We start from the raw sequence: 23,497 nt of genomic DNA, 5'->3' as shown, positions 1-23,497 counted from the left end.
AAAAGTATGTGATATAAGAAGGAGAGCTTTTGTCATAGCTTACAGAGATTAGGGGGCGCCGTGTACGTGACACGTTTGTGGTTTGACGCGTTTTGTTGCAATGAGGGCTTACGGAACAAACAAAAGCCGGTCAGCGAGAAAAGAAAATGGGGCCACGAGGGGCGAGAGAGGCTATGAGACGCCCGCGCCGAGGTCGCGCATGAGGCGGGCGAGCGGCGTCGCCAAATCGCGCCGCGTCTTTCGGACGAGCGGCTCGAGCTCGCGCTTGGCGAAAACGCAGACGCCGTCTCGCAGGCCCTCCGCCGCCTCGGGGGCGCAGAGCGCAACCACGAGCCGGCCGAGCTCCGCCTCGGGGGCGGCGAGCAACTCGCAGAAGCAAACCTGCCAGAAAAAGCGCGCCCGCTCCGTCAGGTCGTGCCAACGCACAACCTTGAGCACGTCGACCGGCAGCGCGGCGCGCAGCAGCAGGGCCGCCAGCATCTTGGCCGTGTTTGCCGCGCGATGGAGCGGCGCCTCGTCGAGGGCCTTGAAGGCGTCCCACAGCGCAAAGTGGAAGGCGAAGCGGTACCTAGCGGACGTATCGTGGGCAGTCATCGACGTGTCCCGTCAAGGCCGAAGCGGGAGCACCGAGCGCACTCGCGGTGCGACGCGCAGAGCCGCGCCGCGAGCAGCGCGTAGAAGGCGTTGTAGCCCGCCTCCGCGCCGCAGCAGTGGAGGAGGACACGGACGACCTCTGCCCGCTGCGCACGCTTCAGGCCGAGCTTCCCCAGCCGCTCCGACGCGTGCACATAGTCGTCGGCGCCCATGATTGCCACAAAGATGCTCTTGCGCACGTCCGTGCTCAGCCGCTGCTCCGAGGCCAGCGACAGCAACCGAGACTCGGAGCCAGCGGCTGCGCCACCCGCGCGCCGGCCGGCCCCGCCGCTCTCGCCCGGTGGGCCGCCAAGGCCGGAGCCCGCGCCCGCTGCCGACGCGCCGCTCGCGCGTCCCGCCCAAGCAGAGCCGACCACCCACCAGCGCCCATTCTGCTCGGCGTGCAAGAGCTCGTCCCAGCCCGCCTGCAGCGCTGGCGCGGCGCTCTTGTCCGGACAGAGCTTGCGCAGCGCCTTTTGCAGCCGCGCGACCGCGCCGCCGTCCGCCGCCGCGCGGAGCCGGTTGTTCTTGAGCTCGCTGAGCGTCTGCGCAAAGACGCGCCGGCGCGCCGAGCCAGCCGCCCCGCCCGCCGCCGCGCCAGCAGCCAGGCTGTGGTGCAGCTTGAGAATCTCGCCGAGGGCGGAGGGGTCGTCCGACCGGAGCTGAGGGCCTATGCGGCGGGTCGTGGACGCGTCATTGGACGTGCGGACGCTGACTGCCCGTCCGGCCGGAGCGGCGGGCCGACGGCAGTGAGGAGCTTGAGCAGCAGCAGCAGCTCGAGCTCGCCGGCGTCGGAGGCGTCGCCAGCGGCGGCGGAGCCGTCGGAGGCGGTGGCGGCGGCGGCGGTCGGCGGCTGCGAGTGGGCGGCTGCGATGAGGCGGCGGACGAGCGCGTAGAGGAGGGAGCAGTGGACGGCGCCAAGGTTGTAGAGGTGCGAGAGGAGCAGCACGGCGTTGGCGCACGCGTTGGAGCGGCGGGCGGCGTAGTCGTCCTCGAAGCGACTGACGAGCGCCTCGACGAGGAAGGCGGCGAGGTGCGGCGCCGCCGGCGAGAGCGCGCGCACGAGCGCGGCGTTAGTGAGCGCGATCTGCGGCAGCACGTGCTCCTCGGACAGAGCCGCGCCGAGCACGGCCGTCACCATCTCATCTACCATCGGCCGCTGCCTCCCCTCGCCGAGGAGCTTGGCAACCTCGGCGCTGATCGACGGCAAGTTGTTCTCGCTCAGCCGGTTGAGCAAGCCGCGCAGCTGCCGCCCCCGCGCCGCGTCGCCGCCGTCGGCCGCCCGCAGCGCAGGAGGGACGTAGCGCGCTTTCCCGGAGGAGGACGGCGCCACCGCCGAACCTCTGGCAGCCGGCGCACCAGCGCCCTCGCCCGCCTTGCCGAGGCCACCCGCCGCCGGCGCCTCGTCCACCTCCTCCCCACTCGCCTCCCCACTCGCCTCCTCCTCCTCCTCCTCCCCTTCCTCCTCTCCCTCCTCCATCTCGCTCTCCTCCTCCATCTCGCCCTCCTCGTCGCCCTCGTCGCCCTCCCCTCCCTCAAAGTCGAATAGCCCCTCCAGGCCGTCCTCCGCCTCGCTGCTCTCCCCCTCCTCCTCCTCGCCCTCCTCCTCGCCCTCCTCCTCCTCCTCCTCCTCCTCCTCCTCCTCCTCCTCCTCCTCCTCCTCCTCGCTCTCTCCATCTGGCCGCACCACCGGAGCCTCTCTCACCGCCGGCCGCACCGCCTTCCGGCTTTGGCCGGCGAGGGCTGCGCCGTCGCCTTCCGCCCCGCTGCGCTTGGCCGCCGCGAGGGCGCCACCCGAGGCTGCGCCGTCGAGCGAGTCGAGCTGCGAGAGGAAGCCGAGCCCATCCGCCTCCATCTCCTGCCGCAGCCGCTTCTCGGCACGCACGTCGCGGTTCGCCTTGCCGCCGCCGCGCACGCCGAGCCGCTTCTCGAGCATGGCGATGTGCTCGTCGTGCGCGTCGAGCGGCTCGAGCGGTGGGGCAGCGGCGGAGCGCGGCTGGAGCGGTGCCCGCTGCTTCGCCGGCCGGCGGGCGTCGCCGCGCGATCCGGCCTTGTTGGGCGCTGCGGCGGCGCTGCGGGACGGCTGCGGCGGCGGCGGCACCGCTTTGACGGCTCGCTGGGCCGCCGCCGCCGGACCATCGTTTGCACGGCCAGAGTTATCGCCCCGCCGTGGCTTGACCACGCCCTGCTTCCGCAGTCGCCGCTCTTCCTTCCGCCTGTCTTTCCGCGAGGGCTCCCGCCGCCGGTTGAAGCTCGCGCCGTCGCCGCCGTGCTGCGCCAGCTCCTCCTGCAGCTTGGCTGGCAGCCTCAGCGAGTCGGCGTTCTTTTCTCTTCCGGTCTGGCGCCGCTGAAAACGGTGGGGCATCGTGCTGCAGGGGAGAGCGCGTGCCGGGCCGGGGGAATTTTCTTTTTCCTGTGCGGGACCCCGCCGCCTCCTTCTTCTTTCTTCTTGAGGAAGAGCGAGATTTCGGCGCGCGGAGGCCGTGTCAAAATCGACTTCAGACAGGTTGTCCGCGCGGTCGCCGTGTGGCGTGTGGCACAGCGCAGGCACAGCGCTCAGCGGTGTTGCGGCGGTGACCGGTCGGTGTCATCTCTCACACGCTCACACCGTCACACGTCGGTTTTTGTCATCAAGCGTACAAGTAAGAAGCTGCCTGCAGTGGACTACGTGATATCTTCACATCCCCTCCCCTCCGCCCCATCGCTCCCACCCCCCTCCACTGCCTCGGCGAGCATCGACATGTCCGCCAGCCAGACGGCAACTTCGGTCGCCGCCTCGTCCGAAGGCGCGACATTCCCACACGGCTGCGCCACCGGCGGCGGCATCGGTAGCGAGCGGACCGACGCCGGCGCCCACGCCGGCACGCACCAGGCGGCTGGCGGCCACGGGGCCGCCGGCGTGAGCCGGGAGGGGCCGCCACCTGCGGGAACGTCTCGGAGCTTCGGAGACGGCTCTCTGAGACGGCTCTCTCGGGCGGGGGAGGCCCTCGCCTGCGGGCGGCGCGAGCTGTGCGGGGTGGACTCTCCGCAGGACCTGCCAGCCGCGCCGCGAGTACAGCCCCTCGAGAGGGGGGCGGTACCCGCCGCTGGCGGACTCGCTCGTCGCTGCGGTCGAGCCAGCCTCTCGGGGCGGCGGCGCGAAGCTCCACACCTGCAGTGAGACGTGGCCGACAGATCCGATCCGAGCTCTGTCGCCGAGATCGGGCGGTTGCGGCGACGTTGCACCGGAAAGGCAAGCAGCGGCGGGCGGCCATCGCCCCTTCCCTCCTCTCCGTGCGATGCGAGGAAAGCGCGCGCCGCACCCGCCGCGCCACGCGGCAACACGACGCCCTGCCGGAGCGCGCAGAGCACCTCCAGGCCTGCGGACGGCCCCGCCGCCTCGGCGCACGCGCGGCCAGCCGCCGCCCAGCGCGCGACGGGCGACTCTCCTGTCAGCAGCAGCAGCAGTGATGCGAACGGCGCCTCCTCACACACCGCCCAGAGGCGCGAGTGTCGGCCCGCCTCGAGGGCTGTGCACTGCCGCCAGCGAGACGTTTGCCGCCGCCGCGATCGCCGCAGCCTGGGGAGGCGTCGGAGGGGAGCTGAGCGGCCATCTGGCAACCCAGTGCGGTAATTCGGCAGCGGAAGCTTCCCGGAAGGCACCTGCTTGCGCCGCGGCTCGCTTGCGAGCTCATCGAGGACGACGTGTGCAGAGCCTCGCTGGTTGCGGGCCGAGGCGACGACGGCGTCATACCCGCCGGGTCCGTCGAGCAGGTGGACCAGGCAGACACGCATCGGGCCGTGCGGAACAGGCGCCTCGCTGCGAACCGCTGAAGCCGTCGACAGCGAGGGCGTTTCCGTGCCGGAGACACGGGCAGCAGCCTCAGCTTGTGCACGCTTCGGATATGTCTCCTCGGTCGACGACGTGCTGCAGGAGCGCTGAAGCGCCTCGAGGCGACGCTCGAGGGATCTCGCCCGTGAACGCTCGATCCGAAGCGCCTCGAGCAGCACAGGCACGGCGGGCGACGGCGCGTCGGACGACGGGACGGCGGCGGCGGCGGCGTAGCAGAGCATATACACTTGAGAGAGAGCTGCGCAGGTTGGCGCGGCTGTCTGCCTGTGCCAGCCGCTCGCGGAGCGGGGGGCCCCGGGGCGAGCTGCCGTCGTGCGCGCTGTTTTTCTTTTTTTGCGATTTTCCTAAAGCAAACGAAGCTTTTCGTCTTCGGTCCCCGCGGGAAGCCCCGCGCATAGGACAACCACGTCTGTCCCACACACGCACAGACGCGCACATACATCATGCTCGGGCACCGCCCCCCACAGTGTAGTGGTGATGTGGTGTGAGTGTGAGTGAGTGAGTGAGTATTCTTGATACGAAGCCACGACGACACACACCAGTCGACTCGCATCGGTTGCCTCCATGAACGGCGGAGCTATTCTCGCGTCCACACCACACCTGGCTCCAACGTGGACACGCCCATAGCTGGGGACACTACTAGGTCACGCATGGCTTCAGAAGTTTTATCTCTGGGCCCCGAAAGGCATCTCTAGCAGCGTCGTTACGCATGCTCCCTCCCCTCCTTGGGGTTGGGCGCATGCGCCTCACATCTCGCCAGAGCATTAAGCCCTTGGTGTGCGGTTGGTGTGAGCCCACACAAGTACTAGCATAGAGTGCACACCTGCCTTGGCGGGTGAGGGTTGTAAGAATCAAAGCGGTGTTTCTCTTCTTCAACACACGCGGCCAAGCTCAACGCTTTGCAACCCCCGGTCTCCCTCTCCCGTCGCCATCCTCCTCCCAGCCCGCTCGTGGGATGACGAGCACGAGCAGCGCCGCGAGGAGCTGCGTTGCGGCGCAAACGAAGTACGGCAGCTGCGGCCGCCCGATCCGCACGCCGACGGCGAAGAGCTTGCCTGTTTCAAAGCCGTGGTCGTGAAACGGCGTGGTGTCTCTTCTCGGCCCCGAGGCCAGCGGCGAGCTCGCCAAAGGCGTACAGCGCGACGATCCGCGTGACGGCGGCGAGGTTGTGGCAGCTCGACGCCAGCCGACCGCGCCTAGGAAGGATCGGAGGAGGCTCAGGAAGGGTCCACGTCTAGCAGCCCGGTGCGCCAGCTGGCCGCACCCGATGCCGGCGGTGGCGCCCACCTGCATGAGCCGCGCCATGACGGCGGCCGACATGCAATCCTCGGCAGCGCAAAAGGCAACCGAGCCGAATGCGAGCGCCGAGGAGGAGGAGGCGAAGAGAAGGTTGGCGAGGGCGGTGCTCAGCGTTGCCGCGAGCGTGTGCAGCTTGGCGCCGAGCAGCCGCACCGACGCGCCCGTGAGGAGGCCTCCCGCCGAGGACGCGACGCCAACCTGTGGAAACAGCTGCAGCCGTGAACGGCTCCTCGCCGGCCGCGCGCGCTGAGAGAGTTGCGCCCACCGCCGCGCCGTAGGCAGCAGTGGTGCTCGTCCCCCAACCGCGCGCGTGGGCGGAGTAGAGCTGCCACACGTCGCCCTCGCCTAGCACAGCACGCGCAGCCGCGATGTAGCCGGGAGGGTGCCGGCGCAGAGGGCCGCAGCGTCGCCCTCGCCGTCGTGCGCCGCCTGCAGGGCGAGGATGAGGGCGAGGAGGGCGAGGCGGCGCCCCTGCGCGCCCTTCTGCGTGAAGAGCGAGAGGAAGCCTATAGGGCAGAGGGTCCGAAACGGCTCGCGGGAAGAGTGGCTGTTTGCCGGACGAGCGAGCACGTGCGCCTCCCGGCGACGAGTCGCGCGCGAGCTGCCGCTTTGAGACGCGGCGGGCAGCCGGCTCCGCCGACTCGCGCGTGCCCACGAGAGCGATGCCGAGCGAGAGGGCAGCCAGGGCGGCCGAGGCGCCGTACGCCGCGCGGAGGGCGGCGGTGGAGACGGAGGCAGCGGACGAGGCGAGCGCCTGCGCGCCTCGAGCGAGGATGCCTCCGCCAGCGACCATGCCGACGGCATACGCCGCGCCCCAGGCGGCGGCGGAGCGACCCTCGAGGGCGGCGAGCGCGGTGCCGTCGTCCTCAAAGAGGTCGGCGCAGGAGGTGCCGACCAGCAGGAAGTAGCTCGACACGATCGCTCCCATGAGCACCTTTGACGCGACGAGCAGCGGCGCCGCCGGCACCGCCACGGCGACGAGCCGGAGCGCGAGAGCAGCGCAGGGGAGAGCGAGCAGAAGAGGGCGGCGGCCGACCTGGTCGGAGAGCGAGCCGAGCAGAGGCAGCACCTAGAGCGGGGACACACGCCGCCGAGTTGACCGCTGAGCCGACTCGCCGAGATCTCGCCAACTCGCCGAGATCTCGTCGGGATGCCGGGAGCGCACCGCAAAGTCGAGAGCCGCGCCCGCTGACGTGATCCGCGCGAGTGCCTCGGAGACCTCGTCGGGTGAGCCGAGCCGCGCCGTGAGCACCAGCGGCAGCGCCTGCGAGACGACCGCCTGCTCGTTCGGGGATGGCGCGCATCAGCGGCGATGTGCGTGCGTGCGTTGTTATCGTGTGTGTGTGTGTGTGTGTGTGTGTGTGTGTGTGTGTGTGTGTGTGTGTGTGTGTGTGTGTGTGTGTGTGTGTGTGTGTGTGTGTGTGTGTGTGTGTGTGTGTGTGTGTGTGTGTGTGTGTGTGTGTGTGTGTGTGTGTGTGTGTGTGTGTGTGTGTGTGTGTGTGTGTGTGTGTGAGCCACCTCCACGGCGATCAGGCTCGTCAGCGAAGCAAAGAGCGCGGCGACGTGCCGCCGACTCGCCTCCCGTGCCGGCGACGGCGACGGCTCCAGAGGCCTCGGACGCGGAGGCAGCGGCGACAGCGGCGACAGCGGAGGCGGCGACGGCGGCACGGCCGACGCCGTGACATGGCGGCGGGGATAGCGAGGCTTGCTGCAGACTGCAGCAGGAGAGGCGAGCGGGAGCAGGACAGGTTGGCTGAGTGGGCCGGCGAAACGTTGAGCCGTGCATTGCAGGCGCATGGAGGCGCCGGGCAGATGCCTGCCTCACTGCTTTACGGGTCGCCCAGGTGGCGAGCCCACCCTCCGTCGCCCTCCGCAGCGAGAATCATTTTTTTAGCCGACCGCTACCCAGTAGCAAAGGCACCCGCCATAAAAACGGTATGGCGGTGGAGTGCTCTCTACTGCCGCGGCGCCCCTGTCGGTTCGGAGGCGCCCGGCGGCCGCGCGCTTGGCGGACTCAGGGCCGGTGCTTTGACGCAGTATACTGTACTTCGAGGTAGTATATTGTACTTTTGAGTAGTATGGTACGGTTCCCGAGCCCGTTGGTGCCGACGTCGACCGGCTGCTCTCGCGGCGCCGAGGCGTGCCGCTTCGGTCACGTCTCGCGCGCTGCGAGGTGTCTTTTGGCATGTGAGCGCTGGCTAGAGACGCCAGGAAGCTCGGCTTCCATGCCTGCGACCGCGGGCGTGCGGGCGGGCACGCCAGGCTCGGCGACGCTCTGCGCAGGTCTTCGAGCTCGCCGCCCGCGACGAGCCAGCATGGCTCGTCGCTCGACGGGGAGCCTGCTCAGAATGCTCTCGGCATTCTGTACAGCCTCGCCAAGCTCTCTGGGAAGGTCTACAGGGCCAGAGCGGCCTGTCTCGGGCGCGATGGCGAGCTTAGTGGTACCACGACTACCAGCTCTCCGATCGGGCCGCCAGCAGCGGGCTCGCGCGGCGCGCCGCTCGACGGCAGACTGCTCCCCACCCTTTCAACAGCATCTTCTGCCTCGCTTCTCTCGCTGCGACCGCCTCCTGGGGCCTGCGCCGACCGCCTCGCTTCGCCAGCGCTGCCAAGTTGATCTGCCCGTCGAGGCTGCCGTCGATGTGCATGGTGAACCGGACGGTGGCCGCGTCGATGTGCTGGGCGTGTCCCATCAGCGAGCTGATGAAGGACGCCTCGCGCATCGTCAGCGGCTCGCCGCCCTTCATGCACCGCTCAGCATCGCGGAGGCGGCTAGCACTGTCGCGCTTGAATGCCGGCATTCAAGCGATCTCTAGGACCGTGCCTAGTGCGTACTTTTAGCTTACTGGGAGAAAAGGGAGAGGGGGCTAGGCCCCTAAGGGCCCTACGCGCGGCGTGAGAGCTCGGAAGCGAGCTTTGCACGGCGATCGAGGATGGCGCGGTTCACCCCCTTCACCGAAGCGATGGAGATGCGTTCCGCGTGGTGTGACACAAATGAGAGGCGGGAGTGGGGAGGGTACGCGGTGCGGTCAACGCCCGAGCGTTGAGCCTGGCGCGCAAGGCGGTTGATCTTTGCAACTTGCTGGCGGCGAGAAGCCGCCGCCGAATGTCTCGTGGAGAAGCAGGTTGAACTTGTTTCGTTTGGTGAAGATCCCATCATGGTAGTGGCCACGCTGTGACTTGACGTAGCCTTGGCCGGTGGTGTGGTCGAACGCCCGTTGACCACGGGAACCCGCGTTGCTTGCAGCCCATGTTTGCAAGGCGGGCGCGCTCTTCGGTGTTGCCGAAGGCGAACTTGTCTCCAACGGAGCCGGGGGTGCCTCCGGTGGCGGTGCGGCCGACCCCAACGGGCAAGCCACCCCGGAGGGGCGTCCAAAGTTTGACCTCGCTGATCTCGTCTTTGCCCCCCGGGTTGGGGCGGCGCTCTTCTTGCCTCAGGTCGGTTTTGTAGCCTTCGATGAACTGTTTGGTGAGTTCTGGTTTTTCGGCATCTCCCATAACGGGCCGGGAGACGGAGACGGCGTGGACACAATCGTACCAGGCGCGAAGTACGCCGTCGTGTGGGCGTCGGCGGGCGGCGTTGTGAGGAACCAGTCGCCATGGTAGTCCTTTGCACCGCCGTCTGTGTCTCTCTCTCTCGCCTAGTGTCGTCCGAGTCTCTCTTTGCACATGCACATGTGCATGTCTGCGGTACGGGCGTGTTTTCTTAAAATTCTCTCTTACAGCATATGTCAGACGCCGACTATCAGCGGCGCTGGCAACCCGGCGTCGAGACCGACGCTCGCGACGGCGGTGCGCCGAGCGACACGACGGAGGAGCAGATCGCCACGGAGGAGGCTTGCCAGCGCTGCATCGACGAGATATGCGACCCGGAGCTCCGCCGGGAGGCGGCTTCGCTCCTCACGCGCGAGCACCGCACGTACTGCGCGAGCGGCCTCTGGCGGCTGTCGGCCGGATACGCGTCGCTCGATGCGAGCCGGCCTTGGCTCTGCTACTGGATCGTCCACTCCCTCTCCATCCTCGGCACCAGGATCGACGCCGCCGCGGCCGACGCCGTCATCAACTTCATCGGCCGCTGCCGCGACCCGGACTGCGGCGGCTTCTGCGGCGGCCCGTACCCGGGGCAGATGGCGCACCTGGCACCCACGTACGCCGCCGTTAACACCCTCGTCACCATCGGCACCCCCGCCGCCTTCGAGCTCATCAAGGGCGCCAAGCTGGGCAGTTTCCTGCGTGCGATGCGGCGCGAGGACGGAGCCTTCACGATGCACCACGACGGCGAAGTTGACGTGCGCGGCGCGTACTGCGCGATCGCCGTGGCGACGCTGAGCGGCGAGGTTGAGGCGACGGGGCCGTGGGAGGACACTGCCAACTGGATCCTCGGCTGCCAGACGTACGAGGGCGGGGTGGGCGCGACGCCCGGCGAGGAGGCGCACGGCGGGTACACCTTTTGCGGCCTCGCCGCGCTGAGCCTGCTCGGCGCCGCGCACCGGCTCCGCCTGCCGCCGCTGGTTCGCTGGCTGGTGGGTCGGCAGATGGCGCACGCGGGGGGCTTCCAGGGCCGGACCAACAAGCTGGTGGACTCTTGCTACTCGTTCTGGCAGGGGGGCGCCTTCCCGCTAGTCCAGTCGCTGCTGCAGTCCCGCGGGGAGCTCGCGCCTGGCGGCGCCATCTACAACGCGCCGGCACTCCTCGACTACCTCATCGTCTGCGCCCAGGTGGCGCAGGGCGGTTTGCGCGACAAGCCGGGCAAGGGGCGCGACTACTACCACACTTGCTACGCTCTCTCTGGCCTCGCCGTCGCCGCTTCGGCCTCGGAGCTTCCGGGCGTGCCCGAAGGGTGGGTGAACGGCGTGCGGCTCATCAACCCGATCTTCAACGTTGTCAATGACAAGGTCGAGGCGGCGCTCGAGCATTTTCGCGCCGCCGAGTGATCCGACTTGTTGCGCATCGAGCCTAGCGGACCGCAGAACGTGACAGAGCAGCCTCTGTGATTGCCTCCAGCCTCTGACACTCGCACCTCTGACTCTAGAATGAGATATTTTCATTCAAACACGAAAGAACTCCGCCCGCGACCTCTCTCGGATCTCGCTTGGCGCTCCATCTCTCGACTCGCGCTCGTGCTTTGGGGGATGGGGGACCACAATGTGCTCAACATATTTGGATGGATGGATGGGAGATACGCGGGACTCAACCTCATTTTTCTTTGTTGGGTTTTGGGACATGCGCGGTGGAGATGCCCCCATCTGAGATGGGTATGTCGTTATGAGAGTATTTTTGTGCAAGCATGCAACTTCTTTGCTCTCCAGAGCCACCACGGTCTTAGGCCATCGTCCAACGGCCAGACCGCTCGCTTAAGGCTGATTGGCTAGACGAGCGGTCTACCTCCAACGGGGCGGTCCGGGAACGCGTGGAACCTGCCCACCTCGGTGGGCGGTGGTTCGGCGCCGACGGACCCGGTCCGGACGGACCGCCCCCTCCACCACCCTCGCCCAGGGAGAGGGATCTACGCTACAACTGTCTTTTATGTAATCGAGTGAGAGGACTCGACTTTGGTGGGGAGAGCCGTGGCCGTGGAGGTCGTGGAGGTCGTGGAGTTGCGAGTCACGCTCGGGCGGACAACATCGATGCCGTCGCCAGATATCTCTCAGAGAGCCGCACGGTCCACCTTCCTCCACGCGGAGGGGCCGCGGGGGGCACAGGGGCAAGTGAAACCCGCCTTGCCGCTTGGGTCGAGACCGGCGCCATCCGCCGACGAGGCCGCGCCATACGTACCTCCGTACGCGCCGTTGATTACCGGTTGCGAGGTTCATAATACACTTGAGCCACACCCAGTGAGGGGCGCCACCACGGTCTGTCCGCCAGAAGCAGAATCGCATAGCTACGGCTTTACTCGGCACGACGTCGTCACACTCAGGCGGACCAGGCAGTGCATGGACCAGGCAGTGCATGTGCCAGACCAGGTGCCAGGTACTCACACCACGAAGGAGACCCAGCCTGCCATCATACACACTCCGCCGACCGGCGCGAGCTTCCCCATCTCTCGGTCACCCGTGAGCGCGTAAGCGTAGCAGGAGCCGGAGAAGAGCAGCGTGCCAACGACCAGTAGTGACCCAGTTACCATCGGTCGCTTCTGAGAAGGACACGCCAGTAGCACGGCGCTGTGGATGAGATGGTATCGGTTAGCATTCTCAAACGCGACTTTCCGCTGTGGGTCGTCCACCTTCAGGCCGTGCGCGCCATAGGCGGCGACGCCAATCGCAGAGGCGCCGGTCAACCCTGCCAGCCGCGTGAGCGCGTGAGTCATGTGATCTGTTTTGTGATGAGAGGGTTGACAGGAGGAGACCGCCGCTAGCGATAACTACTGGCGCGAAGGCGAAAAGCACTGTGTCTGCGACGCGCAAGAAAAACTTCGCCATCGCGTGCTCCCAGACACAGCACTTCGAACGAGCTAGTGGAAGCACTAACAGTGGAACTGACTGATGTGTCGTCCCCTTTCGTGCCACGAGCCGCGCTGTCTAGTCCTTCTTTTTGCTCCCTCCCTCTCCGCCGCCGCCCTTGGCCCTGGCCTTCGCGTTCGCCCGCAGCTCCCTTCTCTTGACCTGGGTGGCAGCACAGTGCCGCGTTGCAAGGTTGGCGAAACGAGGGTCGGCCGAGTCGGAGGGCAGAGAGCGGCCGCTCTGCGTTGCGCGTGCGTTGCGCGTGGCTCGCAGCGGGCAGCCGTCGCACCTCGACGAGAAGTCTCGCGGTCGTGCGCAGGGCGTTGAGCAGAATGAAGCCCGCCGCGAGCAGCAAGGGCGTGCCTGCCGCGGGCGAGCGAGTGAGCAGGCGCCGCCCTCTCCGTGACGGCACTCGCCGACGTGAGACGACGCGCGAGGTCTACCAGGCCACGGTACTTCCGAGGAGGGCCGTCCGACGCTCTGCTGCTTGTGTTGCTTTCGTGTGCGTTCCATTGGGGGGGCCGTGTCATTGGGGGGCTGCGAGCGAGCGCACAGTAGAGGAGCGCAACGAAGACGCCGCGCTCGTCAAAGTAGTCTTGGGTGGCAAACTCGCGCCAGTGCGCCGCGCCGAGCGCGTTCAGCCGCTCCGCGCCGTAGACTGCACCGAGGATCGCAACGAGGAGCGCCATCTGCAACTCGTTGACGCGCCGCGTCACAATGACCACAGCCCACACGGACAGGTGGAGCCCGAGCAGGCCTGTGCGTGGGATGGGGGTCGGCGTCATCGAGGGCGAGTGGAGGCTGCCACGGAGCGGCGTGGACCCTTGAGCCACGGCTCGGTCCAGTCGACCGCGTGCACAAAGCCGCGCACGTCGTCTGCGAAGGAGCCCTCCGTCGCATTGCCGCTCTGCCGCAGGCCGCGGCGGACGAGCTCGTGAACCGCGAACTGGTTCATGACCGGGTTCACGGCTCACCCCGTGAACTGAGAGGCCTGCTCCTCGGGCGAGGGCGACAGTGGACCGACGGACGTAGAAATCTCACTTCTTTTCTCGCCGGCGGCGGCCGAGAAATGTCGATGGGCGTGAAGCCTTGTCCGGCGCCTTCTCAGTGATTTCCAGCGCCGGTGCCAGAGGCACTGAAGGTTCACTCCACCCTCCGCCACCATGCTGTGCCAAGCCTGACCTAGCCGTGCCTTCTCGTCTTAGCCTCTCGCTGTTGCTTCTCGCGCCGCAAGCTCTCACGGAGCTTTCCCCAGCCCGTGTGCCCTCCGCGCCTCGTGTGATCCACACGCGATCCGGCTCCTGCCCGGCGCAGGTAGCCGTCTTTGACCGCAGACGCGCAGTCTCGCACGCGATGATTCGGCGAAGATGCGCGCGCGCGCAGACCGCTCGGGCCCGCTGCTCCTGCGCACTAAGGACGCCCGCCCGCCCCGCGCCCGCGCGTGCGCGGCCCCCATCCGGCGGCCGCACGCCTGATTGAGCCGGCTCGCTGCTCGTCACAGGCGGTGGCGCTCACCCGCATGGACAAGGCGCCCTGACGCGGTGCGTGCGCAGCGCCAACCGTCGCCGGCCCAGACTGAGGACTCGGACGTTCTGGGGCCGACAACTGATCGAGGTTTAGGGAGCCGCAGTCCCGGAGGGCCCCCTCCCCAACGGGTTTTTGCTCTTCTCGCGACGGCAGGCTCGCTTGAACAACTGTCGTCGGGGATCGCAAATGTCGTAACAGTGCCGCTGCAGCGCTGCGCTCTCCCTTTGCGGCCTCCCGGCCACGAGATAGCCGCGCGGCTGGCGGTCGCCGTTGCACAGATGCGGCGGGTGCAACCGCGCGTATACGCGTCCGCCGCGGCGGAGAGGCGTCGCGTGTTTGAAGTCTTGGTGCAGAGTGGCGCCCGCGCGCCAGAGTGCGTTGCAGCTGCAGCCTGCAGCTAAAGACGTGTTCATCTTTAAACCAAATAAACCGAGGTGAGCGTGGTGGGTGCTGCGGGAGAGCTCGGAACGGTTCTAGCGCGAGCGAAACTCTATTTCAGGCTTTTTCTTTTCACCAGACGGCTTGATCGGCTCAGCCACGCTAAAGGAGTCACGCTCGGTCGAGTTTGCGTTTGCCCGTGCTGCTCGCGAGCTCGGCTGCTTGTACGGGCGACGATGGGTAGGCCGATTCCGCGGAACCTCCAGGCTGCCCACGACAAGAAGTGGATCCCCAAGGAGGCCGAACCGCGATGCCACCGCGAAAAGTATCGAGCACTGCTCGACGCCGGCTGGACCATCCTGCACAGCGGCAAAAAGAGCGACTTTCGCGTCGGCTACTACGCGCCAAGCGGTGTCGGCTTCGACTCCGTGCCCAAGGCGTGGGCAGCGCACGAGGCTGGCAAGACGGACAAGGGCGTGATCCGCGAGTACGTTTCGCAGGCGGGCTTGGCGGCCGTCCGCACGCCGCTCAACGCGGCCGCGATCGATGCGGGCGAGCTCAAGGAGCGGGCGTCGATGGCGGGCTTGGCGGCCGTCCGCACGCCGCTCAACGCGGCCGCGATCGATGCGGGCGAGCTCAAGGAGCGGGCGTCGAGAGCGGGCTTGGCGGCCGTCCGCACGTCGCTCAACGCGGCCGCGATCGATGCGGGCGAGCTCAAGGAGCGGGCGTCGACCGCGGGCACGGTGGCCGTCCGCACGTCGCTCAACGCGGCCGCGATCGATGCGGGCGACCTCAAGGAGCGGGCGTCGAGAGCGGGCTTGGCGGCCGTCCGCACGTCGCTCAACGCGGCCGCGATCGATGCGGGCGAGCTCAAGGAGCGGGCGTCGACCGCGGGCACGGCGGCCGTCCGCACGTCGCTCAACGCGGCCGCGATCGATGCGGGCGACCTCAAGGAGGTGGCGTCGAGGGCGGGCAAGCGGCCGTCACAGGCGGGCAAGTGCAACCCCGCAAACCAGCGCAGGTCGTGGGCGGCGGCCGCCGCGCGAGGCACCGGCGAGACGCAGGACGGCCTCTCGCCGCAGGAGCGAGAGGACATGGCGCAGCAGGTTGCGGGCGAGGTCAACGCCGTCGCGATCGCCGCGCTCGATCACAGCGGGAGCACCTCCGTCTACGTCGCCGTCGGCAGCCACCGCCGCATGGTGACCAACCTGCAGGAGGCCAAAAAAAAGGGGTGGAAGTGCCTCGGCGGCTGTGAGGTTCTCGCCTCCCTGCTCCGCTCCACCCCGGTCGCTTTCGTCCTCGATGAGAAGGGCCACGCGCAGCGCTTCTGCACCGCAAGCCTGCGGAAGCACCTGAAGGCGGGCAACATCGAGGTCTTCGTGAGCGAGGAGTGCATGCATGCCGCGTCGACCGCCAAGCGGTCGGAGGTGCTCTCCCACACGGAGCTGATGCAGCAGTACCCGCACCCGCGCACCCTCATGTCGGGCATCTCCAAGGGCGGGCCGCAGCAGGGCCAGGCCTGCGGCCACGCGCTCGGCGTGCTGATGATGCACTGCATGGGCGAGCACTTCGTCGCGCCGCAGGTCGACACGTACGTCCTCGAGATCCAAGCCAGCCCGGCCTACCGCGAGCGGAAGGACGAGCTGGGCAGCACCTGGCAGGAGCACGCGCAGCAGCAGGCGTCGTCGTCGTCCGCGCCGCTCGTGCTGCCGCCGTGGTCGCGCGCCTTCACCTGCAAGCTCGAGAACCCTCAGCGGAAGGGGCACTGGCACAACAAGTACTGGACCGCCTCCTTCGAGCCGGAGAACGCGGTGCTCGTTTTCACGTGGGGCCCGCGCGGCGAGTCGCACACGAACGTCCTCCGCCTCCAGTTTGGCGGGCAGCACGCCGCGCTCGCGAACGAGCTCGGCACCCGGCGGTGCACGAGCAAGCTGACGGGCAGCCGGAGCCGCAAGACAGGCAAGCTCACCAAGGCGCCGTACACCGAGCTCGCGCCCGGCGAGGTGCTCGGCAGCGGCGGCGGCGGCGGCGGCGGCGGCGGCGGCGGCACACGCTCCTCGCGCAAGCGCTCCGCGCCGTCGCCAGCCGGCGCCGACGAGCCCGTCGCCATGGACGCCTCGGAGCCCGCGGCGCGGCCGCAGCGCAGGGCGGCCGTCGAGTCGTTGGTGCGGCTCAAGCAGATGATGTACGCTGAGCGCGACGTCCCGTTCGAGGAGGACAGCGACGTCCCGTTCGAGGAGGACAGCGACGACGAGGACAGCGACCACGAGGAGGACGGCGACATGGACTGACTTTGCGGCTGGCTCCTGCCGAGAGGCGGGCAGAGGAGAGGACGGAGCCACAAATGAGAAGGGCTCCAGCGGCTCGCTTACTGAAGACTCAGGGTTCATGTGACTGGTCATGAGTGTCGTGTGCTGCACATACCGTCACGTAGCCGACAGCGGCGCCTACTGAGAGGAAAGATCTCCAGCCAGAGCAAGGCCACGGAATATCACGGCGCTTGTTGCCTTCCGGAATGTCAGCCGAAATGCCCTCATCTCTCGGGTACGTGATCGGCTACTTCAAGTGCTACTCCGTGGGAGCCGATCACGTACCCGAGGCTGAGGGCCTTCGAGAATGTGACCCACGGAGGGACTGTCTGACCGGCATCTACGAGACTGTGTGTCTTATGTGTGCAAGCGAGTAGTAGTGTAGTGACTCTCGACATATGAGCAGGAGCAGTCCGCACGGTGAGGTAGCAGCATACGATCGAGACAACATGCAGCCGAGAAGGGCCATCGAGCACCCGTAGTCGTGGCCAGATCGTGGCAGCTATGCAGCCATGTCGATGGGCAGCGGGCTGTGCCGCAGGATTAGGTGACTTCTTGTCGGACACGGCGCAGTACACACAGCGCGACGAAAAAAGAAAAAAGACCTAAAAGAAAAAAGACCTAAAGGAGCACGGCCTCGCGGACGGCGCCGCTGTCCATCGCAGGAAAAGAATTTTTATTGTTCTATTTGTTCCTGTGGGGGTATATCGCAGATTTGTCAATGGTACCGCGTCTGCGACGCGGGCGCCTTGCGGGCAGAGCCCTTAGCCACCCTTTATTTGCATCTTGCGCGGTCAAAGGTCACCTTCATCCTCCTTTTAGGCGTCTCATCCGAACGTGGCCGAGGAGAGCGTAAGTAGAGCGATGAGTCAGAGGATGAAGCGACAGGAGAGAGAACGACGAGAGTGAGAAGACCGGGAGGCGGCATGAAGGTCGCTGCGAGAATTGGCGAGAGACTGCGAGAGACATGGATGGAAGAGGCAGACGCCCAAGGGTGGGCGACGGCTAGCACCACACTCCTCTCCTTAAACCAATCCGTATATGGCGGCGTGCTGTCCTGCCATCCTCCCATATCCCTGCTAGGGGCTCTGTTTCTTTCTTTTCCTTGTGTTTTAGTGCCAGTGCGCGCCAGTCCCGTGCCCAGTGTCGTGCGAGGGAGCTTTTTAAAATTATTTCTGTTGCAATTCTCGTTTGAGCGGAGGGTGGCTGGCTCATGTAGGACTGCAAAGGACCAGGAGAGGCACGATGTCTAGGACATCGCGTCAGGGAAGACGCGCCGAGGATACCCATCGCTAAGCCGACGATGCTACGGGTAGCCCCAGGGTGCCGCCCACCCCAATACCCTCGGGCACTTGCCTGCGCCCTGGCCGCGCACGCCCGCGCACGCTCCGCGCACGCTCCAGGGGGTCCTCCTGTAGCTCCCCTACTCTGATCGCGCTCGCCCCGTGTCCGTATCCCACAAAGAGCTCGTAGCCGTGCAAGCCCACCAAGGCAGCCTCGATTGCCATACAGACATGGGTGCGAAACAACGACAAGACCAAGGCACGGGCAGAGGAGCGAGAGAAGATAGGATGGATAAAGCGCCTGTTCACGGCATGGAGGGTGAGCCACGCTGAACGTGTACTGAACGTAGAGCCGGACGGGTGGAAGCCGGGGAAGACGAACCCGAGGAGGACCCAGTGGGGTAATCCCGTCGTCAGCTGTCGCGATGCACCCGAAGGGGACCCCAGCGCCAACATCATCGGTGGAGGTACAAGTGTTCGAAGAGAGAGTGGACCTGAGCAACAATATGACTTGGCGGCAAATGATCGCAGTGGGCGTCAGAAGAGTCGTCCTTGCGCGAGGAGAGCTCGATAGACTCGAGGGGCCAAAATATGCCGCGAGGAGGGCAGAGTTGCGCCGAAAGGCGGGAGAAGCTGCGAGAGCAAGGGAGCGGCAGGCGGCGGCGCCGTCGCAGAACGAGGCAGAGGAGAGCGACGCGACAGAGGATGAAGCGACAGGTGACAGGAGAGAGAACGACGAGAGTGGGACGACCGCGAGGTGGCATGAAGGTTGCAGCGAGAATTGGCGAGGGACTGCGAAGAGAGATAGGAAGAAGCAGACGCCCAAGGGTTAGGGTGGGCGACGGCTAGCACCACACTCCTCTCCTTAAAATCCCTGTGTGGTGGCGGCGTGCCGTCCTCCCATCCCTCCCTTGGGTTGTCTGTTTTCTTTCTCTTTTTTCGACTGAGCGATGACGGATGTGGAGGAAAAGAATTGTATAACAAAACTCCCTCGCACGACACTGGGCACGGGACTGGCGCGCACTGGCACTAACACAAGGGAAAGAATTTTATTTCCCTCGCGCCCGCACACGACACACGACACTAGGCACCGGATGCACGCCCTGTGTGAGCGGGGCGGGGTGCGCACTGTGCCTCTGTGTTCGTGCGTCGCCCATCTCTCCTGGAGATGACTGATCTATTGAGCACTTGAGCACTGGATAGGGTCGATTCCGCGTGGGGATTTATTACACTAGGCACCGGACGAGAGTCGAGAGTGAGAAGACCGCGAGGAGCGAGGAGGCATAAAGGTCACAGCCGAGAATTGGCGAGAGACTGCAAGCAAGAGATAGGAAGAGGTAGACGCCCGAGGGTGGGTGACGGCAGAACCACACTCCTCTCCTTTAAAATCCCTGTGTGGTGGCGGCGTGCCCTCCTCCCATCCCTCCCTTGGGTTGTCTGTTTTCTTTGATTAGTGCTAGCACGCGCCAGTCCGCACACCTGTGTCGAGCCTGTCTGCTGTGAGAGAGAGTTGTTTTTGTTAAATTCTTTCTTCACTAGTGCACCAACCAAATCTCGCACAACACCAAAAAAAGAAATTTCCGGGGAGGCGGCGTGCCGTGTGGTGCGTGGTGCGTGGTCCCGCGAACCCGCGCCCTCCCATCCCTCCGTGCTTGTGTTCTCTCTCTCTCTCTCTCTCTCTCTCTCTCTCTCTCTCTCTCTCTCTCTCTCTCTCTCTCTCTCTCTCTCTCTCTCTCCCGCTCCCGCTCCCTCCCCCCCCTCCCTCCCTCCCTCCCTCCCTCCCTCCCTCCCTCCCTCCCTCCCTCCCAGCTCCCTCCCTCCCTCCCTCCCTCTTTCTCTCTCTCTCTCTCTCTCTCTCTCTCTCTCTCTCTCTCTCTCTCTCTCTCTCTCTCTCTCTCTCTCTCTCTCTCTCTCTCTCTCTCTCTCTCTCTCTCTCTCCCCCCGCCCTCTCTCTCTCTCTCTATCTATAGGGTAGGTAGGTAGGTAGGTAGGAAGGTGAATGAATTTAATGAATCTCTCTCTCTCTCTTCTATGAGAGGTTGAGGTGCGAGCCCTGGACCTGCTGGAGGCCCTGGGGATGGGAGCTTTTGGACAAAAGGAGTAAGAAACAAGAATCTCAGACCTGGCACGACTTCACAGCCTTGTTATTGAGACTTCACAGCATCACAGGACGACGTTCACGCGCTGATTCATTGCATATTCGCTTTGCGGTCGTTTTCGAGTAGGGCGGCGGCGCGAGTGGCTTCGACCCTCTCGACCCCCCTTTCCTTTTTGCGTCTATGGACGCGACTGGCGGCGGTCGACCCGCGGGAATGGTCCCTCCTCCCGCCTACGGCCGTCGCAGCTGGCTGCGCGTCGCGCTGCTAGTGGCACTGGCGATGCTCTCTGCCTGCGCCTTCCAAGCGTCGGGACTTGAGCATCGAGTCAAGATTGGAGTTGGCAAGCCGTTTGTGCAGGCCGTCCTTGAATCCTTCGAGATGCGGGTGGACCAGATCACGCTTCAAGCTCCGCACCACTGGCCAGGTGTGCGCCCGCGCCCCACCTCCTCCGCAGCATAAGTCCCGCCATATATGACCTCGTGATGCTTGCAGCAGATCCTGAGGTGCCGCTAATCAACTTTAACGTGCTCGTGGACGTCGCCATGGAGCTGCTCTTCTTTGGAGCGCAGGTCAGCCGAATGAGGCGGAGCAACTCTCTCCGGAGGGTGTCCTCACCGCTAGCGCTGCACGGCAGGCAACGCTGGGTTACGCCGAGATGAACGTCTTCTTTCGCGGCGAGCGCTTCGGCACGCTCTACACGCTGCCGTGCCCGCTCGGTGGCGGCGGTAAAATCAGAACGCAGATCGCTGGCAACCTGGTCGTGGACGACGTCGCTGTGTTCCAACGCGTTGTGAAGACGGTGGTGGCGGAGGACAAGTTCACCATCGAGCTGTGAGTGCACTAGAGCGACGCGCTCGGTCTCCACCACCCATCCAGAGGTAGTGGTAGCCCGCGGGAGGTAGCGGCATGGGCCGCCCGCGGTTGTTGCACAGCGGAGCGGTCGTCTGCCTGCTCGCAGGTTTGCCGTCCTCGCGGTCGAGCTCCGCGGCGCTGACCAAGGCCTGCCTTTTTGCAGCGGCGCACGAGTTTCTCCGCAGGTCTGTTGGGCATCAGCTCCAGCACCTTGCTCCGTAGGGCTATGCCGCTTCGACATCGCGACGTGCAAGACCAAGGGTACTATGCGTATCCCCGGCATCACGTTCGCAAAGTCGGTCGAGCTCCGCGGCGCACACAACTTTGGCATTGAAGTTCGAAACCTCCAGTGCGGGACAGCTCCGAGACACTTCAAACCTCTCATCCACCTGCTTGCACGCTTCCTACTGCAACTCTTGGCTCGCAATCGGTCTCTGCTCCGTGCGCACCACCGCCGACGCCACACCCCCCCACCACCACCGCACCCACGCACCCATGCCACTCCAGAACCACATCCGCGCGCATTGGAGCTTATGCGTCCACTGACGCGTTCGCAACGTCTGCAGTGTACTCGATGTGGAGCACGACTCGACCGAGGTCGCAGAGAACGCCGTTGTCACGATCGACGCGCGGCTGCACAACCCGTCGACGTGTGCGACGCGTACTTATAGACTGCGTCGCATAGACTGACGGGCTTCGGGATAGGGGAAACGTCCCAGGTCCAAGCTCGGCGCGTGTTGTCGCAGGTTTGTGATGCATGACCTTGGAGCGGTGGCCATCGACGTGCATACGGATCTCTCGGCTTGCGACCGGGGGCATCACGCTGCAGAGGCGAAGTTGGGGGCGCAGGGCTGCATCCGACGCTACAACTCCCACAATGCCAACTCGTCGGTGGCCGCAGAGCATTCCCTGGGCGTCAAATTTGCCGAGGCCACCCGCCCGCCCCTCCCTTCATCGGCACCGCTTCCGCCTCCCTCGCCTCCGCCTCCCACCGACTTCACTCCCATCCCTTCATCATGGCTAGCGCCTCCCCCGCGCCAAGTGAGCTTCATCCCCCGCCCACCCAGGTGCAAACGGATCGCCGCTTTTGGCTCGCGCGCAGACACAACGATTGGTTCACCGTGAAGGGGAAGCTGAAAGTGGAGAATCGCGAGCGGGATCTCGTTTCGACGGCCGACGTCTTCAACCACTATCTGACGTCGAGCACTACGCCGCTCATCGCACGTGTAGCGGCGGTGCCGTCGAGCCTTTTCTATTCGGCGGCCGCCAGGGGCACCGCGTTTCGGGTCGATCTACCAGGTGCGCGTGGGCCGCGAGTAGATTGGTGGGAGGCAGGGCACGCTCGTCTAGCGACAGAGGCAGAGGGCGGATGTAGCGGCACCCGATCGGGTTTCCGAGCTTCGGGCGAAACATGACCGCGAGATGGTGCAGGGGGCTTGGGTGTCTCGGATGTCTCGGCTGCTCTCGGATGATCGATCTCGGGCATCGATCCGGTTTCTATATCGATAGGCATGGGATCGAGCGACCACAACATTGTCCAGAAGGCCTTCGTTGACCTCAATATCCCCGTGGCCACCGCGACGCTCCTTAATCCTCTCGACGGTGCGAGGCCGTAGCGAGCCCGCCCCTCTCCTGCTCGTTGGAATTGGAGGACGGCTCGCAGAGTCGCAGCTGAATCCCACCCTCATGCTCTCGCCGCACACCCAGAGCCTGCCACCCCGTGCGCCACTGCGGATTCATTCCTCGAATGCCGCTTCAGGTGCTCTGCGAGGGACCCCCATGTTGCATCAGTATTGTCACGTGGCGCTCCGCAACCCGCTCGAGACCCAGCTCTACGTGAAGGGCATAAGCGTGCGCATACTGTACAACAACGTCAAAGTGGGCGAGATTTCGCTGCCGGAGCTGACGGAAGAGCAGGCTATCGTGCTGCCACCGAGCGACACCTTTGTCACGCCGATCAAGTTCCCAGTAGAACTGTTCGCGGTGGACATCAAGGACCTCCTCTCTCTCCTCCGAGAGCTGACCCCGCACCCCATCGGCGCGGGCTACGCCAAGGTCGACTTGGACGCCCGCATCAAGGCGCGTGCCCCCCACACACACTTGCGACTCTTGGCACTTATCTTTCCATAGCTATCACGTCTGCCACCCACCCACGAAGGTGAGAGTCGGCGGCATCGAACCGCTGCTCGCCTACCGGCAGGTCCTTCTCAACTCAGCCATCCAAGACCTCCAGACCCCTCAGGCCGCCACCCACCCACCCACCGTCGAGCGTCATTGACCCATGCCCTCCCTCTGCAGAGCGACGTCCTCATCCAGCTCGAGAGTTCTCTCCTCGGCGTCTCTGTGCACAAGGCTTACGAGGACCTCCTGAACATGTGGAAGCCACACCCACCGCCCCCGCCGCCGCCCGCGCCACCCTCACCGCCTCCACCGCCACCGCCACCGCCACCGCCTCCACCTCCACCGCCGCCCCCGCCCTTGCCGCCTCCTCCCTCGCCACCGCCGCCGCTGCCCCCGCCGTCGCCACCACCATCGCCACCGCCGCTGCCACTCTTGCCGCCGCCGCCGCCGCCGCCGCCACCGCCACCGCCACCACCGCCACCGCCACGTCCGCCGCCGTCGCTTCCGCCGCAGCCACCACCATCACCGCCGCCCCCACCACCGCCACAAGCACCGCCGCCGCCGCCACCGCCGCCGCCGCCGCCACCACCTCCGCCCCCGCCAGCGCCCCCGCCATTACCACCACCGTCGCCGCTATCGCCACCGCCGCCGCCGCCACCATCTCCACGACCTGTGACGCATGTGAAGCATGAGGGAGAATGGACGATAGGACTACACGTCCCGG

The 23,497-nt window shown here is 66.0% G+C and overlaps 6 protein-coding genes across 6 annotated transcripts in view; 2 read left to right on the top strand and 4 right to left on the bottom strand.

Moving 5' to 3' along the window:
• Nucleotides 1-171: 171 nt before the first annotated feature.
• On the bottom strand, nucleotides 172-2,998 carry EMIHUDRAFT_194603 (nucleolar protein; the record flags this gene model as incomplete). The annotated part of the gene is made up of 7 exons (XM_005794340.1): nucleotides 172-568; nucleotides 637-848; nucleotides 1,011-1,058; nucleotides 1,520-1,849; nucleotides 1,934-2,044; nucleotides 2,339-2,578; nucleotides 2,744-2,998. The coding sequence occupies 7 exons, from the start codon at nucleotides 2,996-2,998 to the stop codon at nucleotides 172-174; spliced, it is 1,593 nt and encodes a 530-aa protein (XP_005794397.1).
• A 6,494-nt stretch (nucleotides 2,999-9,492) lies between these two features.
• Nucleotides 9,493-10,698, top strand: EMIHUDRAFT_61152 (hypothetical protein; the record flags this gene model as incomplete). Its single annotated transcript, XM_005794339.1, has 1 exon — nucleotides 9,493-10,698. One exon carries the CDS (start codon nucleotides 9,493-9,495, stop codon nucleotides 10,696-10,698), a length of 1,206 nt encoding a protein of 401 aa, XP_005794396.1.
• Nucleotides 10,699-11,738: 1,040 nt separating this feature from the next.
• Nucleotides 11,739-12,071, bottom strand: EMIHUDRAFT_61121 (hypothetical protein; the record flags this gene model as incomplete). Its single annotated transcript, XM_005794338.1, has 1 exon — nucleotides 11,739-12,071. One exon carries the CDS (start codon nucleotides 12,069-12,071, stop codon nucleotides 11,739-11,741), a length of 333 nt encoding a protein of 110 aa, XP_005794395.1.
• Nucleotides 12,072-12,484: 413 nt separating this feature from the next.
• On the bottom strand, nucleotides 12,485-13,081 carry EMIHUDRAFT_58207 (hypothetical protein; the record flags this gene model as incomplete). Its single annotated transcript, XM_005794337.1, has 3 exons — nucleotides 12,485-12,567; nucleotides 12,758-12,961; nucleotides 13,027-13,081. Coding segments are annotated over 3 exons (342 nt in total), but the record flags the coding sequence as incomplete, so codon positions are not given.
• A 1,264-nt stretch (nucleotides 13,082-14,345) lies between these two features.
• Nucleotides 14,346-16,400, top strand: EMIHUDRAFT_95152 (hypothetical protein; the record flags this gene model as incomplete). Its single annotated transcript, XM_005794336.1, has 1 exon — nucleotides 14,346-16,400. The coding sequence occupies one exon, from the start codon at nucleotides 14,346-14,348 to the stop codon at nucleotides 16,398-16,400; it is 2,055 nt and encodes a 684-aa protein (XP_005794393.1).
• A 6,385-nt stretch (nucleotides 16,401-22,785) lies between these two features.
• Nucleotides 22,786-23,497, bottom strand: part of EMIHUDRAFT_95150 (hypothetical protein) — a gene marked incomplete at both ends in the record, with an annotated part of 7,369 nt that continues 6,657 nt past the window's right edge. The window contains 2 exons of the mRNA XM_005794335.1: nucleotides 22,786-22,842; nucleotides 23,075-23,443. Coding sequence (XP_005794392.1) covers nucleotides 22,786-22,842; nucleotides 23,075-23,443 — 426 coding nt within the window. The remainder of the gene's footprint in view (nucleotides 22,843-23,074; nucleotides 23,444-23,497) is intronic.

The sequence above is a fragment of the Emiliania huxleyi genome (genome assembly GCF_000372725.1).
Source record: "Emiliania huxleyi CCMP1516 unplaced genomic scaffold EMIHUscaffold_1, whole genome shotgun sequence".
Taxonomy (NCBI): Eukaryota; Haptophyta; order Isochrysidales; family Noelaerhabdaceae; genus Emiliania; species Emiliania huxleyi.
This window is presented reverse-complemented; position numbering and strand designations above follow the sequence as displayed.